Source organism: Meles meles, chromosome 10, assembly GCF_922984935.1.
Source record: "Meles meles chromosome 10, mMelMel3.1 paternal haplotype, whole genome shotgun sequence".
Classification (NCBI taxonomy): Eukaryota; Metazoa; Chordata; class Mammalia; order Carnivora; family Mustelidae; genus Meles; species Meles meles.
Window position 1 is genome coordinate 23,487,524 of NC_060075.1, and position 17,313 is coordinate 23,504,836.

General features: G+C 51.8%; 2 protein-coding genes across 4 annotated transcripts in view; one reads left to right on the forward strand and one right to left on the reverse strand.

Moving 5' to 3' along the window:
• TNPO3 (transportin 3) overlaps positions 1 to 5,251 on the forward strand; it is an 86,472-nt gene extending 81,221 nt beyond the window's left edge. For both annotated transcript variants that reach the window (XM_046020502.1, XM_046020501.1), the window contains 2 exons: positions 2,437 to 2,528; positions 4,092 to 5,251. In XM_046020502.1, coding sequence (XP_045876458.1) covers positions 2,437 to 2,497 — 61 coding nt within the window. In that variant the 3' untranslated portion in view covers positions 2,498 to 2,528; positions 4,092 to 5,251. The remainder of the gene's footprint in view (positions 1 to 2,436; positions 2,529 to 4,091) is intronic.
• IRF5 (interferon regulatory factor 5) lies at positions 4,508 to 16,869 on the reverse strand. Of its 2 annotated transcripts, none has more exons than XM_046020504.1 (9): positions 16,795 to 16,869; positions 11,692 to 11,897; positions 9,703 to 9,892; positions 9,186 to 9,298; positions 8,710 to 8,743; positions 8,254 to 8,526; positions 7,622 to 8,014; positions 7,418 to 7,536; positions 4,508 to 7,118 (listed from the first exon to the last, which is right to left on the reverse strand). In XM_046020504.1, exons 2-9 carry the CDS (start codon positions 11,884 to 11,886, stop codon positions 6,876 to 6,878), a joined length of 1,560 nt encoding a protein of 519 aa, XP_045876460.1. In that variant the 5' UTR covers positions 11,887 to 11,897; positions 16,795 to 16,869; the 3' UTR covers positions 4,508 to 6,875. The 2 variants fall into 2 exon arrangements, with proteins under 2 accessions (XP_045876460.1, XP_045876459.1); XM_046020503.1 differs by lacking the exon at positions 16,795 to 16,869 and adding an exon at positions 16,168 to 16,392.
• Positions 16,870 to 17,313: the final 444 nt, after the last annotated feature.

Sequence of the window (17,313 nt, forward strand, 5' to 3'; positions counted from 1 at the left end):
AGTCCAAGCCTGTTTTTCAAATGGTGCTGGTAATTTATTCCCTAACATTTTTCGTTGGTCAACTTGAAGAAAGCTGAGGTTTTTCATTCTGAAACATCATTCTTGCTCCCCAAACACTACTAATTATGACTAGAAGAAATCCTGCCATCATTTCCCATTTCTCTGTGTTGATATTTATTCTTGGATTCTGAACACCGGCATGAGAATCTCAAGGTCAGAAGATGTTGAATAAAGGAAGCATTGACTCTAGAGTTAGAAGCCAGGGTGGGGTGTCTTCTTGCTCATGTCGTTAGCTAGAGCTTGGTTACTCCGCATTATCCATGAACATCAGGTGAGAAGGACTGTATTTCTCAGCACACCACTAGGATTATGGGGCTTGAGATGGTCACCATAAATGTATTCAGAAGTATGGCAGAAGGATCGGGGTTGTGGGACTAGAAGCCAGAAAATAGAATCTAGAAAAACAGTGGCCATTTTATTTATCTTTTTTTTAGAACTTTTTTTTTAAGATTTTATTTATTTGAGAGAGATTGCAAGAGATAGAGTGTGAGCAGGGTAGAGAGGGATCCTGATGAAGGGCTTCATCCCAGGCCTCTGGACTCATGACCTGAGTCGAAGGCAGAGACGCCCAACCAACTGAGTTGCCCATGCGCCCCAGCGAATGCAGTGAGATGAAATGGGAAATAAATGCCAGAAGGACTGAGGCAGAAAACAGAAAATGGTTGTCGCTTATAAGTTTGGTTTTTGGGGTTTTTTTTTTTTAATCCATTTCTTTGGGTGTAGTCAAGGACACATTAAACATTTGGCTGAGGCTCTGGACACCAGAGCAGTTGCCGACAGGACTGGAACAGAGCTGAGCTGACTCAGGATGCCAGCCTATCGCTCTTTCACCCTGACTCGCACAGTTCTCTCTACCTGCATTCTGATTTCGGCACTTTTTCTCCTGTGTCACAAGAGAGGAGAAGAGTGTAGTTATCGTTTCTCTTCGGATTAAACCAAGGGTTGAAGAATCTTAAGTCTTCATTGTTACCTCGCATTTAACTGTTTCTTACTGTTGTAGTGCCTTATGATAACATGCCACATGGTGGCTTCTCTTGGATAATATATCTTCTTCCATGGAAGCATGAGTGATCTGTGCTCGCCTCCCCCCCCCCCCAACTGCCTCCTTAATAGTCAGCATTGATTTGGAAATAGATGGAGGGAAGGTAATGGTTGTATTGAAGCATGTTAAATTCAGAAATGGTAGAATTTCAATAAAACCAGAAGACTTTATCATTTTTATTACATTTTTAGGATGGAGAGAGACTGGAGAAAGTTTCCGGGATACTCTATTGAATCAAATCCTGGGGTCTGAATCAAGGTTCTTAATAATTTTTCCAGACCTTGTAATAGGTAGGGAAATCTAGATGTAGGCACTAAGGAGAGAGCTCTCCTTTCACCTGCTTTTCTGTGGAACCAGTGTTGGCAGTTCCCTCCCCTGGTGTTTAACATTATGAGAAGGAGAAAGCTCTTTCTTCTAACATTGAATCTTAGGTAATAGGCTGTGGTCCCTGAATTTTTCTGAGCCAGAGAGAGGGCCACAGAAGAATGGGCATATTCGGAAGTTCTTCCTCTTCTACTGTTTTTAGCTTAGCTTCATGTTCAATTACCAAAACCTGCTCTGAAGACTGACACAGAAGAACGAAGTAGGCATCAGCTGGTTTCTCAGTGACAGTTTTGGACAAAGGAGGCTTTCGAAAAAATAGGGTCAGGTGAATATTGGGCTATTTGAATCCCATTTCAGTGCTTGCCTGAGGACCAAGTCCTGCTTCCTCCCCCCTTTCTACATGCCTTAACCCTTTCCTCCCTCCTCTCCATTCACCTCCCACAGGAGGAAACCCTGGGCAGCCTTTCCAACGAGAATATCGATGACGAATAGAGACTTAGTTGCCGAAATGGGCTTGGTCAACAAAATCTGCCTTTGGAAGAGAATGAGGAACCAGGGTACCTAAGTTAGCTCAGCTCATAGAGTTAAAGTTATCAGCCTTATGTAGAATATTCTTGCTTTTTTTATTTGGGCCTTCTGGTTTTCTTGTATTTGTGTCAGGGACTCCCAATGAAGTGTTGAACTGACTTAATCTTCCAAACACTGTAAGGTAGGTAAACAGATGCAGCAACAAAAGCAGGTTGGTAACTTGCCCAAGAGTGGTGGAGCCAAGATTCAAACCCAAGCAGCTTTTCTCCACAGCTGCTCTTTAGAGACCATACAGCTTATAATTATTCTCACATGCAGTAGTTAATATTTGCCTTTTAGTTACAGAAAGATCAGAAACAGTCGAGACAATGGAGAGAGCTTCAAGCAGAGCTAGGATAATTATCAGTTGACCTCAGTGTTGTGGTTGTTTTCACCGTATTGTATCTTTCTCATCAGGGGCCAACCTACCTTTTTTTTTCTAGTGCTGAGGAATGTAAACAAGTTTGCTGGGCCTTGAGAGACTTCACCAGGTTGTTTCGATAGCTCACACTCCTGCACTGTGCCTGTCACCCAGGTGAGTGGTTACAGTTCCCAGCTTTTTCCCTGACTGTTCGGAGTGCTTGGGGATGACATAGGTTTTAATGCCCATCGTGGGACTTGTACTATAGCCGGTTTGGGAAAGACTTAACAGTTAAACAGTGCTGTTCAGATTAAGAAATGCAGAACCCTGGTTTGCTTAGGCCCAGGCAGCCAGATGATTGTTGGCTGCGTCTGGATACCATCTTCACCCCCGTAGAAAAGTTATTATTGTAGGAGAGCTCAAAAAAAAAAAAAATTCCTCCTTGTATCCCCTTACTTACACTTTAGGATGGTAAGTGTGTATGTTAATAAACAAGTATTTTTTAATCTGGCTACTTTGGCGAAAACAATGCTGACCTAAAGCAGACCGTGATTACAGTGACACCATTCTAAAACTGACCTTTCAGATTTAATGAGCAAAGATGATTATTCTGAACACTTTTACTATCAGAACACTGAAATGCCAGGTTCTGCCCAAGGCAGGAGGTAGAGGAAAGGCTCCTGATCACCAGTTTTTCTCCATGTGCTTCCTGACTCCTGGTTCTGCAGCAAAGCAGTAATCTTAGCTGAGGACAGGAAGAACTGGGTAGTAGGATGTGGGTGCCAGTTTCTTGACTGAGAGAAGAAAGGCAGCTTTCTTAAGCACCCGCACCCCCTTTAGAGGTCTTAGGCGGAATTTATTCTCCCACGAGGCAGTTCTCAATGTGTAGCTCCTCACTCGTAGTTTCTGTCATTTAATGTGTTAGTGGATGAAGGCCCCACTTCAGCAGTGCGTCACTCACACCAGAAATTATTTCTAAATTTTCTTCTTTAGTGAGTAGTGATACCATTTGGGATTCTTGAGTTTTGCAGCATCGATAATAGGTATCATTGGTCCACATAGGCTTATTGGTGGACAGCTATGGACGCTCATAGCTAACATTTATGGAGCCCTGTGTCAAGTACTGTTCTAAGTACTTGCCTGTATTAACTAAGATAATCCTCATGTGGTTCTCTGGGTTATTACCATTATTAGTTCCATTGTATAGGGGAATAGAGATTCCAGGATGTTAAATGATTTGCTTGACGTACAGTCAGTAATTGATTGGCCACAATTCACACACACAGGTATTCTGGTGCCAGAGTCTGTCCTTTTAACTACTCTACTTCATACTTTCACGTAGTACCCTTTCATACAGACTAAACCAGTGATTTTTAAACTTTAGATGATAGGCAAAGTCTTCCTTCAGAAAACTTGCCTGAAACCCCAGTATTTAAATGGACTAAAGTAGAGATTTTCTGGTTGGTTTGGGGTGGGCAGCCCAGACCTGCTGGCGTACTCTTAACCCCCAACATATTACCCTAGTTTCCACAGCACACTCAGAGGAGGACTGCAGGCAGCATCATTAGAGCCGTAGCGCTCTTGATCCACAAGTAAATACTCCAACTTGTTTTTGCTGAGTTCTTATAGCAGAGGTCGGAACGAGGTACCTGAGCAAATAGGAAAACTTCTACCTTGACTTTGAAGTTTACTATCTCCTGAAGCATAGTTATTGACTGTCTTCTCTCTTTTTGTCAGGAATGTCTTTTTTAATTAGAAGACAGGAAGAAAACAAAAACCAGACTGTGTCCCACAATCAGAAACCTCCACTGTGGCAGAGGGGCCTTCACCGCCACCACGGCGTCCCGCCAGACAGGGAGAGACTCCAGCCTTCCGAGGCCATCCTGAGGAGTTCCTGTTTGGGGGTGTGAGGGAAAATCAGCGCGGTTTAAAAAAGAGATGGCTGCGGCCCGTCCGGCGTGGTGGGAGGGGAGCTGGTTTCCTGGTGAACTTGTTTCAAAGGAAAAATAATTTTAAAGAAATAAAAGGAAAAAAAGGAAAACTAAACTAAAACCAGAACTGAAATGTTCACTTGGTAGCAGTGACATGCACACACACACACACACGTCCCCACACATGCTAACACGCATGTGCACACGAAATAAAAGTACAAATTTTTGTGAAACAGAAACTGTTTACTTAGGGAAAATGGGAATTCAGATGAAATAGCTGCAATTGGAAGAAAAGGGTCAGAATCATCTCTTAAGGTTTTCTGTTATTTTTTTCCTTTTTCTCTCCCACCCTCCCTTCTTCCCTTTCCCCTCCTCTTTTGACAAAAATCAGTAGAAATTTCTCCCACTCTTCCAACATTTCTTCCCACCTCTAGAGTTGTTCTGACAAGGAGGAGCCTGTTTGTTTTATATCATGGTCACATCAGTGATACTGGAACCTTCCAGGGCCAAAATTCATGTATATTCCCAGCCCTGACCCTATCCAGTCTCTCAGTCCATTTCCAATCCACATTGGGTTATCATTAGCCTTGGAGAGAAGAGCCAAAATTAGGGTGAGTGGGATATAAATGTATATTCTAAGTTTTAGAGTTTTTTTAAAAGATTTTTGTGTTTTTTAGTTAATTTTTCACCCACAGACATGAGAGAAGACAAAAAAAAAGGGTGGGATTATGGGGGAAAGTGTTTACAGGGCTAACTGTATTTTACTAAAAAAAATGTAATTATTTGACTTCGTTGGGGAAGTGAGGCGGGAGAGGGAAGCCCAAACCAGAGCGTACTGTTTTAATGGAGTTGCAGCCCTGCACAGGCATTAGATTTGAGGGCACTGTTCTGTCTGGTGTTGTAGCCATCTCAAGAACAAATCAATAGCAACAACAACAACAAAAAAAAAAAAAAAAGAAAAGAAAAGAAAACAATAAATTTTTAAAATTTAATCAGTGTTTGTTTCTCCTTCCTTTCACTGCCTCAGAGCTCTGAAATGATGGCTAGACAACGTGAGCGAGCGGTCTTCAGCCCTTACCTGGGAGACAGCTGCAGATGGAGTTTAAATGGCGGGCCCTGCCCTTGATGCTATGGGCCCTTTATATTTCAGGGGAGCGGCTCTTCCTGCATCTTTTATTTTAGTTCACCCTAAAACTCCTCATACTACATTTTATCCTTCCATATGGCTTCCATGGGTTCCTGAGCATGTTAAACAGAAACGTGCTGCATGTATTCTTTCTCAACAGCCGCCCAACTAGACTGATTCCTAACCCACTGAGTGCAGAATTTGGTCTTCGAAGAAAAGAAACCTGTATTGCAGTATCATTGACATAGAATAAGCTGCACAGATTTCAGTTCTGTAGTTGATAAGCTTTGACATAGGATACACCCATGAAACCATGAACACAATCAAGATAGTGAACATACCTTTACTCCCAAAAGGAGCCTCATGACTGCTACCATCCTCCAGTAGCCACTGATCTGCTTTCTGTCACTATAGATTAGTCTGCATTCTCTTTAGTTTTATATAAATAGGGTCACACAGTATGCTACTGTGTATATTAAAAAAAAAACCCAGTATTGGGTTTCGAGCTAATAAGCTTGACTGCAGAGCTCTGTATAGTATTTGGAATCAATGAAACAAACCTTCCTGCATAACATCAGTTGTACTCAGAATTTGATCTGGACAGGATTTTAGACTGCACACAATTAAAGACCCACACCCTTACTTCAGCTAGCTTCCTCCTAGAAAGCAAAGCCGGCCAACTGAGTGCTTATGGAGCCCCACTGACTCATCAGGCTGAAAAGGCAGGCCCTCCTCCTGCTGTGGCCCCAGAGATGGAGGGCAGGTGCTAGAGGAAACAGGGCCAGAGAATATCAGAAATAAGGTCTGGTAGAACAGCATGGAAGCAACTGGTACTGGAAAAAAGTAAATACCTGAATCTGTTTCTCATATTTATTGATTGAAAAATACATAAAATTCTACTTCTGCCCTGTGTTTTTAGACTCTCAAGGAGGAGGTAGCTGCTGGCCTTAAGGATCTGGTATGATACCCAAGTGCCTGTCTATCTCGGAGGGAGAAAGATGTGAGGAAGTGAGGCTCAAACTAGGGGGACCCCAACATCGGATTAGACCCATGTCCTGGTGAGGGGGCATAGTCCACTGTATTTGTCTCTTTTTGCCTGAGGAATTGGGGGCAACCACAAGAGTGGGCCACTGTGGGACATTTCCCTCTCAACTAGGCCCCCAGGGTTGGTGGAGTTAACTTCTCTGCTCACTGGGGCTAATGGCTCAGTTCCTCCAGGGGGAGCAGAGGAGAGTCACATAGAGGAAGATAGCCCTCAAAGCAAAACTGGCTTCCAGCTTCCCTCAAGTGCTATGGGAGAGAGCCTGGAGCTCTCTTCCCTCTCCTTGGTGCAAATCCCTTTCCAGGAGACCCAGGTAGAGGGCCCTGCAGCTGGTCAAGTGCCCACAGGGGCCATCAGACCTTCACATGAGCCCACACAGCCACCTGGGAAGCCTGTGCCAGTCCCTGTCTGCAGTCTCATTGTTACATGCCAGCTGGGTGCATGGGCCAGGCCCCCTGGCCAGCACTGAGGCCTGCCACGGAAGGGGCCTGGACCACGGGCTGCAGCCGCTGCTGGGACAGCCAGATGTGATGGAGCTCCTTGAACTGCTCCACCATGCGGTCTTTGAGGTCTGGGTTTGAGATCTGTAGCCGGATACTATCAGCTGACCAAGAAAGCTCCCCTGAGAACATCTCCAGCAACAGCCGAGCTGCTACAGGCACCACCTGGGGGGGCAAAGAGGGACAGAGAGAACCTTGGCCGGACTGTCAAATCCAGTTGTTCCCAAGGCATCCACCACGGGGCAGGTGGACTTCATCCAGAAGAAGGGGCACCAATTTCTACTTCATAATAAAGGCTGCTTATGTGTAGGCAGCTCCGGGCTTTGATTCAATCTCTGGCTGCCAAGTCCACACTGCTCAGAGAGCCCTAAGCCTCCACCCTGGGGCAAGGGCTGAGCCCCAGGATTCCCCCAATATTCAAGCCAAAGCAGAGCAGGGGCTTGAGAGAGGAGATGGTGGTCTACCTGTACGGTGATGAGCTTCTTCTCCCGGGGTTTGCGGTCAGGCCACTCCTCCCCAAAGCAGAAGAAGATCTCAAAGGGCGGCGGCGTGTTAGTCTGGCCCTTTTGGAACAGGATGAGCTCTGCAGCAAGATCAAGAGCCTTAGAGGCTAGAACCATACACCTGCACAAGAGAAAGCCAGGAGGAATACGACGCAAGTCCCTCACCATTGAGAAAATGCTCCAGGCTGAAGAGCTTGGTTTTGACCTCCCGCTGGATGGGGTTGGGGTGTGAGCTGTGGGCCGAAGCGCAGGGCCCGCTCCAGAACACCTTGCACTGGCACAGGCGGATGGCATACAGATCTTGGCCTTGCAGCTGGAGTATGAGGCCGCGGTCGAGGACGTCCAGCAGCTGGTTTGTGTAGAAGCGCTGCTTGTCGCTGGGGATGTCCTCAGGGCTAGGGAAGCGTACTTGCTCCAGGCTCACCGGGCCGAAGAGCTCTACCTGCTCCTGGGTGGCTTCCAGCTGACTGTAGAAGAGCCGGCAGCCCTGTGGGTTGCTGATGGTGAGGGCCCGGGGTGGTCGCCCCCGGTACTGGAACTTGATCTCCAGGTCAGTCACTGTGGGGCAGAGGGCAGGCCCGGCCAGTCTGTGAGCCCCACGCCTCCTTGTTCTGCAGCCCCTGACTTGCTCTGTCCTCTGCTCAGCAGCAGCCAGCCCATCTAGTCGGCTCTCCCACTTCCTTCCCCCAACCACCCAGGGAGGGCCTGGCTTGAGCATCTTCACCCTTCACTACCCTTCTTGCAAACCAACCCCCCAGGCCTACTTTACCCGGCCCAGCCCTCCTGAGGGTCCTTACAAGGCAGCATGTGGGGGCTGATCAGCAGGTCAGGCAGGAGCTGCTGTTCACCCGTGGGGGGCAGGCCAGCAGCAAGGGGCCCAGGCTGCAGGCTTGGCAGGACCTCAGGGAGAAGCTCCCCAAAACCAGCAGGGTTGCCAGGGGCGGGGCCCAGGAGGCTGGGGTCCGGTGCAGGAGGGCCCAGCACCACAGGCGGCTGGAGAGCGGGTGGCCACTTGACCTCCTCTTTGGGTAAAGAATAGGGTGCCATGGGGGGGCCAGGTTGCACGGCTTCTACAGAGGGTGGGGGCAGGCAGAATTTTAATGCCACTTCTGAGAACATTCCTCCCAGGCCCACCTACTCTCAACCCTGGGAACCCACCCTGCAGCCTCCCTTCAGCCCCCTCCCAGGAACTGAGGGGACCTGCAGCTTCTCCTTATACTAGGCTCCCAACCACACCCCCCTCCCGGCCCCACCTGTGATGCTCAGGCTTGGTAACATCCTCTGGAGCTGAAGGGAAGACCCAGGCAAAGGAGGAGGAAATAGGCCAGAGAAGGAGAGAAGGGAGGACAGGTTAATGAGTTGATTAGATGTTAAAGAAATAACCCACGAGAACCACACAGGCAATTCCCCGGTGTTCAGCTCTGCAAGGCCGGACCCTGCCTTTGGTCCCAGCTCTGCACCCGCAGGCAGCTCTGTGAACTCTCAGCGCCATGGTGTCCTCATGGGCCTTCTACAGGTAGTAGTGCCTATTCAGCCCCAGGAGGGTGTGCCAAACAACGTGTGGGCATGTTCTGTACCAACAAAGCCCCAAGGAGGTCCAGGCTAGTCTCAGAACCCCAAGAACAAACCCAAGGGAAGAGCTATAAAAAGGGCAGCAGGGCCCTGGAGGAAAGGGACCGCTTAACCCGAAAGCAGAGCAGGACAGCAGAAAGGCCCTAAAAAGACCCACCACATCTGCACAGGCGGATCCCGCCAAGAACGGTCCTGAGCTCGCGCTTTCCTCTTCCTCCACCTCCTCCTCCTCTCCCGCACCAAAAGTGTAGTCCTCACTGGGCTGCGACTCTGCAGGGCAGGGAGAGGACACAAAGCAAGGGAGTCAGTGGGGGAGGAGAAGGACAGGGGAAGGAGAAGGCTGTGAGGTCAGCCCCAGCAGTGAGGTGAAAGGCCACAAGGCCACTAGAAATCACTAGGGACCTCCCTGACCCCATGGCACTAAGCTCCTCAGGTCACTAGACCTACACGCCCTGGAACCAAGAGCCAAGAACGGGGCAAGCTGAGGAAGATAGACACAAAGCCTGGTCTGTGCCAAGTCATTCAGGGCCCCACCACAGGGTCCATCGCAGGCCACTCCCAGGAACCTGGCGTGTCACGACTTCGAAGCATGTCCCACACCACCGCATCCTGGAGGGGCCCTGGGCCCTCCTTAACAGCCTCCTAGGGAGCCCGCGCAGGGCCAGGCCTGATACCTGCAGGAGCGGAGCCATTAGAGCAGACCTCGTAGATCTTGTAGGGCTGAGGCGGCATGTCCCGGGGTCCGTCATAGATGAGGCGGAAGTCACGGCTCTTGTTTAGGGCACAGCGCAGGTTGGCCTTCCACTTAGCCGGGTCCGCCTCGTCCACCCCCTCCGTGTACTTGCCTGTCTCCTTGGCCCAGGCCTGAGGCAGGAAGAAAAGATAGGCCACCACAGAGAACCTCCGTCCTCACCAAAGCCCCAGCCACTCCTGGCTCATGGGAGTCACTGCTGAGCGGTGAGAACTTCGGGACACACGGAGCCTGACCTGAGTCTCCCTCGGCCAGGTGGGAGATAGGACCCCAGTCCTTCTCCACCCTCAGGATTCCGACAAGGGAAAGGAAGTACCTAAGGGCTTTGAAAGGCATTTCCTTCAGTGCTCCTGCCAGGGTGCATATAGGTAGTCTCTAAGGACGATGGTGTCACATGGCGGATAAGAGCATGGGATCTGCAGTGGGGTTGGGTTTGAATCTGGAAACAGCCACCCACCAGCTGTGTGCCTCTTTTTGCCATAACATCCCCACCACAGTGCCCACCTCACAGGGTGGTAGTGAAGACTCCAGGGCCCACAGAGCTTCCAGAACTGTGCCTGCATTTCGGATGGGCTCCATATACCTTAGCTATTGGTATTATTTTGGGGGGTAAGTTGGCTGATAGCAGGATAACAAATATTTCTTCCCCTTAACCTAGCAATTCGACCACTAGGAATTTATTGTCGGGATACAAAAGCAGCCACACAAAATTCTGCACCTACGAGGTTACTCACTGCAGCACTATTTGTAAAAACAGAAGACCCCGAACAAATGTCCATCCATGGGAACTGGTTAAAATTATGGCCAATCCTTAGAATGGAATACTGGGCAGCAAAAAAAAAAAAAAAAAAAAAAAAAGGAAGACGTTTTCGATATTCTGACATGTTATAATCTTCAAGAAATAGGAGATGCAGAAAGGTACATCTACATCTATGATTTTGTGAAAAGCGGTGGCAGGGAGAGGATAGGTACCTATTTGCGTGTATGCACAAAAAATCTCTCAGGAAGGATGAACTAGAAAAATGACAATACTAATTGCCCCTGGGGAGGGAGGGGGTGGCTGGAGACTTTTTTGGGGTGGGAGGGTGGTTTTTTTGGCTGCAAACCATATTGCACTTTTTAAATTTTGAATTGCGGTACCTATTCAAAAATAAGAGACAGATTTGAAAAGAACCTTCAAAGGGTAAATATCAACCTGCCAAGACAAAGGAAAGCATATCGAAATCTTAAAAAAATAACAATAATAATAATAATGATTCTCTTTGACCCAGCAATGTTGAATTCCAGGAACTACCCCCAAAGAAAATCACGTGAGATCTATAATGGACAAGGGTTTAGAGGAGGGTACAGGGCAATAGCTCTTCAACGCCGGAATGCTAGAAGGAATGGGAAGGGTCTAGACGCCGGGTTTGGGTAACTAAACGCTGACCTCTCCAGCAGTCACTGAAAGTGATGTGGCCTTCGTGGCAGAGGAAGGCTGGTTATGATGTTGGCTGGAAAATGCAGGATGCAAAACAACGATTTCATATTTTAATTTTATCAACGCACACACAGAAAAGTGCAAATACAGTTAGCTCCCCGTGTTCCCATCACAGGGGCAATCTGTGGTTTCCATTTAGACCCAACACACACCAGACACGCACACTGTACCCGCACTCTTGGGTGGTAAGAATGAGACAAGAAAAGGGAGGAGGCGGAAGGTCTCCCGGGGGGCGCCTTTCCATGCCCATGTTGCTCTGGGCAAGAGGTTAAAAAAGACACAGCTGTGGGTAGGCCCACATCCCCGGGTCCGAGCCTGAGGTCACCTACAGCCAGGCGGCCAGGAGAGGTGTCAGTGTGAGACGTATGGGGATCCTCTTCGAGGGCGAGGGTGCCCCAGAAGTCCAGGCAGTCACCCCAACCCGGAACTTACCTTGAAGATGGTATTGTCTCCGTCCTGGCTGGGGCCGTGCCGTGTGGCGTGGCGCCACGGGATGCAGAAGAATTTCCTTTCCCCATTGACCCATTGCAGCCCTGGGTACTGGCAGCTGTTCACCTGGGCCACCAGCCAGGGCTTCAGTCGCACGCGGCGGGGCGGAGGGGGGGCCCTGGAGGCAGGCTGGTTCATGGCAAAGGGGTCTGTGGGAGAAAAAGGGGGTCATTAGTCATCAGAAGATTTGCAGATAGACGCTCCCTGCAGCAGGAAGACAGGGGGCTGGAGTACACAGGGGTCCAAGCCAGGGGTAGTATGGCTTTTCTCTTTCTCCCGCACTGGGGGCTGGAGCGTCTCTCACCTGCCCGGATGCTCCCAGCCAATTCCTGTTTCCAATCATCAACCTCTTTGTCATAGGGTCACTGTATCTGTGCTTTGTGTTTGGGGGTGGGAGGGGAGAAGAAGGGGGTTACAGAGAGAGGGGATGCTGTGCATGCCCCCCCACCCCAGACATGCTGTACCAGGTGGGGCATAGACTCCCCAGCTGCTGTGAGGCTGGAAAGCCACAAACGTACGGAGCTGCTCCGTAGCTAGGCCGCCCACAGCTGACAAATGACTGACATGCAGGGACAAAAATCCAGCCTCCTTGCTTCGGGTGGAGCAAACCAATGCAGCCCATTCCACCGTTTTGCTCAGCTTTCCTCCTGCCCACCTTGCTTCCCTCCCTTCCCTTCTGCCCTTTCTCTCTTTGTCCCGAGAATTCCCTTGCTCTGTCACCATCTAGGAAACCTGGCCGAAGAGCAAGTCATAGTGTGGGAATGAAGATAGGGCTCTCACACCCGTTCCTCAGAGCTTCCTTTCCTCCTCAGTTTCCCTCAGGATTGAAGCTTCCCCACATCTGGATGTCTTGAGAGAAATCCCATCGGCCCCCTCAGTCTACCTCCTGGTCACCAGGATAGAAGCCTTAAGTGGGACTTAAGAAATACCAGCTAACTGAAAAACCCCAGATGCTGGAAGATTCTGTCCTCCAGTTGTTTCTCCCCACCACCAGCCCTGCTCTCTCTGGGATCCTCCTCTGACTCAGAGTGGGGTGAGACCAGAGGTCAGAGTAAGGCCGCTGGGGCTGTGACACAGGCAAGGATCTACGGTGGGTTGGGCCTGTCACAGAAGGAATGGCTGAAGGAAATGGGGCCTCTGGGTTGGTGGACAGGGACCAGAGCTATCCGTAACATTTGTGGTACCAGCATGGGACAAAAGGACTAGGGTTTGAGTCAACATCTGGACAGCCTCCACCGGGGCAGACTAGACCCAGATCGAAAAAGAATTTTATAACAGCTAAAGCCATGGAACTACTAGGGTAGGCCTGGGAGCAACTGGTTTCTGGGGGTGCTCAAGCCCAGGGGGACTTCCCAGCCCCCTTTAGGTGGGAGATGGGAACAAGAAGACCTCTCAGGTGTGGACCTTATCATTCCAGGCTTGCTTGGAGCTCAGTTCCCCAGAAATTCCCTGCCCAGTACCTTTTGGGGCTGGAATCGCTAAGTGCTACCTTCCCGCTGAGAAGACGTCTCCATCCGCAGGCCTCTCCCCAGAGAGTGCCCAGCTCTGGGCTAGGACAGGGAGAGTGGGAGAGCCCCCAGCCCTGTCCCCAGGCCTCATAAGACTGGTGGCTCAGTTCCCCTTTCTGAACCAACCTCCACCCAGTCCCAGGGGAAATGAAAGTGGCCAGACAAGACAACGCGGAAATCTGACTCACTGTGAACTGGGGGAGGGAAGATACATGGAAAAATTGACATTTGGGTCCCCAAGACCGGATTCTCAATCCCTTACCCTATAGCTCATTCCCCAATCCCCAAGCCTTGCTGAGGGTCATTATATGTTTGGCGCGGTTCACGGCACTGGGTTAGAGCCTCACCCACCGCACTATTTATAGTCCCCACCTGTGCCCTCTGCCCAGAGGCCTTGGTCCTAGAACAGACCAGTGATAGTCATCAATAGGTGCCAATTGTGGCTAAGTGAGGGTGGACAGAGGAAAGCTCTCTCGACCCAAAGGAAAAGGTAAACTACTCTGATGACCAGCCCTCCTCAGGGTCAGGCTCACAGCTGTGCCTGGGGTGGTGGGAACTGGGAGACCAGAGAGGGCCTCCTCCTCTGCCCAGGGCAAGGAGGAAGTCAGGGTGAGTCCTGCCGCCTTGCCTGGCCCAGTGGGGCTGTTCAAGACAAAGATTTTGAAATTACTCGTGACAGTAGGGTACAATCGCTTTGGGCAGCTAAGGAGAGGGGTATGGAGAAGAAGCTGTTGTAACAAGTCCGGCCAGGACCAAGGGAGGGTGTCGGGCAGGCCAAAGAAAGGTCTTCAGCCTCAGGTGCACCAGGATCAGGCTCAGTGTTTCCCAAGCAGGCTGCCTCCTGCCTAGAAGTGGACTTAGATCTCACACTATCCCAAAGCCAAGGGTTCTAAATTTTGACCCTTTTGGGCCCCATCCCTGCGTTGCCTCCAGGTAGAAACAGTCACCTACACTCCCAGGGGACCTTGGAAGATATGGCACCACCTCAGAAAGTCCATGTTCCACCCCCTCTCCCCTTGCTGCGAGGACTTGATTTTTCAGTAGAGGGCAGGCCTGGCCAGTTCTGCCTTCTCAGGGGTCTGGAGACTTGGGGTGACATTTCTGCAGCCCCCAGACCTAGGGTTTGGGCTCTGGAAGGTGAGGAAAGCCAGAAAAACCGGCATCAGTTTCCATGGAACGGAGGAAAGGAGGGGCACCTGGGTGGTTCAGTCGGCGGAGCGCCTGGGTTGAGCGGCTGCCTGCGGCTCAGGTCATGATTCCGGAGTCCTGGGATGGAGCTCCATATCTCCATATCGGGCTCTCTGCTCAGTGGGGAGCCTGCTTCTCCCTCTCCCTCTGCCTGCCACTCCCCCTGCTTGTATGTGTGCGCGCTCTCTCTCTGTCAGATAAATCAATAACATCTTTTTTAAAAAATGAAGAAAAGGGTTGAGGCTTCTGAGGACCGGAGGAAGCCCTCATGGGTGAATTGTATAAAGTGAAGTGGCTAGAGGAGCAGCTCAGGAGCTCCTGCTGAGCTGGGGAAGCCCCACAATTCACCCCAGAGCCCTAAAACTCCAGGAGCCAACCCCCTGAGGAAGCTGCAACATCGTGTGGACCAGGGCCTGGGACCTGGGAGGAAGCTGGGCAGCCCCCTCGTGGGAAGAGCTTCAAGCCCTTGCCACCTGTGGAGTTTGTCTGAATCACACTGTCTCCCCGCAGAGCCCACACTGAGCTCGGGAGAAGGCAAAGGGTTCGCAGCACCTGGTATGACCCTAACCCAACACCCTCCAAGTGGGTAGGCACATCCAGAGCCAAGCCGAGGCTCTGAGGCAGCAGATGCCTGTCTCGGTTTCCTGTAGGGGAAGGCCGACGTGCAGGGGGAAACCCCAAAGCAAGGGCCTTTAGGTACAAAAGAGTGGGTTCCCGGTGCCTCCGTCGACTTGACAGGAGTCTCCGCGCCCGACCAGATAGCTTCAGGGAGGGCGGGGACTCTACCTCTGGCCCCCGCTGCACCTCTAGCGTCCTCCATCGGCCCCGCCTGCGTCCTGGCAGGTCCCGGTCACTTATCCTCGCTCTGGGCGCGGGCTCGGGTTCGGGTTCTGCCTCGGGAGCCCTCCTCCAGCCCACGACGCCCCCAGTCTCTTCGCCACCCTTTCGTGCCCCCTCCCCCGACTGCCTAGAGACCCCAGCGCATTGGGAGGAGGAGGTGGGGAACACCTTCTACCCGCGCCGCGGCCCCAGCCATCTCACTTTCCCTCTACTTTCAGACTCTTACTTGTTTTGTTTCCAAGTTCGAGGGAAGGGCGTAAAAAAACTCGTCCACGAATTCTCCCCAGGCTTCTCCGCTAGGAGAGTCAGAGCCTCTTGTCCGTCGCGAGTCAAAAGACGGAGCCCCTACCCGACACCATCTTCCTACACACTCTCCCCGAGTTCCTGCCATTGGCCTTGAAGTCCTGGGAAGACGAGTCCCTGAAGCCTCATCCTCTTAACCGACAGGGTTGCTGCAAAGCGCGCCAAAGGGGGACTAGGGGCTCGCCCTCCTAAGACCCAAGCCAGACCGCCGTGGGGCGCCAAGGCGCTCTCCATCCTTGCGGAGGGAAGGACAGAAGAGTGGAGCTGGCGCCCCTGCATTGGTGACCCCACCGTCGCCCGGGCCTCCCGGCTCTCCCGGCGCTTGCGGGACGGAGGCTGCGGGTGCAGCGCATCCCGCGCTGATCCGGACGTAGGAAGCACCTTGGAGGCCGCCAGACCCGAGGGGCGCGCCCTGCAGGAGGCGCAACCCCAACCCCCACCCCAACACCCCTCCGGAGCTCCACCACCTGGCGGAGCCGGACGCCGACCCCTCCCGCGCTCCCGCCCTGCCCCAGTCCCCCGCCCGCCGCCGGCAGGTGCCGGGAAGGCGCGGAGAGGAGCGCGGGAGGTCGGGACCTACCTGTCTACGTGCTCCCGCGTTGGCTGCGCCCGGGACCACGGGCCGGGCGGCGGGGCTGAGCTGCGCTCTCCCCGAGCTGCGCCCGCCTGGCACTTCCGCATCACCCGCCCCCGCCCCCGGGCCGCGGCCGCCCAGCCTGGGAGAGCCCGCAGCGCCCCGCCCTGCCCCTCGGGACCACCCTGCCCCCGCCCCCCACCGCACTGACGTGCAACTGAGGGCCCCTGAGCTTTGGGCCCGGCCGTACTCCCCTGCACCCAAGGCCTCCAGGGAGAAGCCAGGCAGACTACTGGGCTCCTTCCGCAGTCGGGAACTGCGAGACAGTCATTTGCCAACCCCAGACCCCCTCCCCATGATGCCAAGTGCACCGCGGGGCCGGGAACTACCCCAGCACGCGCCCTCCGGGAGCTCAAGATCCGGGCAGACACAGACCGTCAACAGAGTGCAAAGGAGGGCGCCGCAGGGCCGACTGACAGCTCGCGGGACCTCGCCTCGCCCGCCCGCGCTCCTTCTGGGGGTCTCTCCCGGGCCAAGCCGCGGGCCTCCGGGTAGGGACACCTCCTCCTCCACGTGCTTGCAGACAGGGCTCGTCAAGCCACTCTGTCCATGTCTAAGTCTCAACCTTCGCACCTGCCTGCCCCAGCTCTCCCTCCCTGGTCGCCCTCGGGACTTCTCGGGGTCAGTGCGTGGTCTCTTGTCCTCTGAGGGTCACACTTAGCGCTACTTTGACCGTCCACCTGCTGTCCTGAATGTTTTTCGGTTCCATAAATGGGTCTCACCAACTGAACCTTCATATGTCCTGTTCTTCCTCCTGAAAGCATTCTTTGCTTGATAATGACTGCTCTCGAATTTTGTTTCAGCATCATCTCTTCCGGAAAGCTTACCTCGGCTTCGGCTCCTTGGTGGGGTTTCTGAGCTCCCAAGCTCATCCCCATTGACTTCACTTATGAAATTTTTATTTTAATGTCTGATCCCTACTGGAATCAGCTTACTCAGGGACTATTTTTGTCTTTTCATTGTTTTCTATAGTAATTTTTATTTTTCAAAAAGATTTTATTTATTTATTTGACAGAGAGCACAAGAAGGCAGAGTAGTAGACAGAGGGAGAAGCAGGTTCCCGCTGAGCAGGGAGCCCAATGTGGGCCTCGA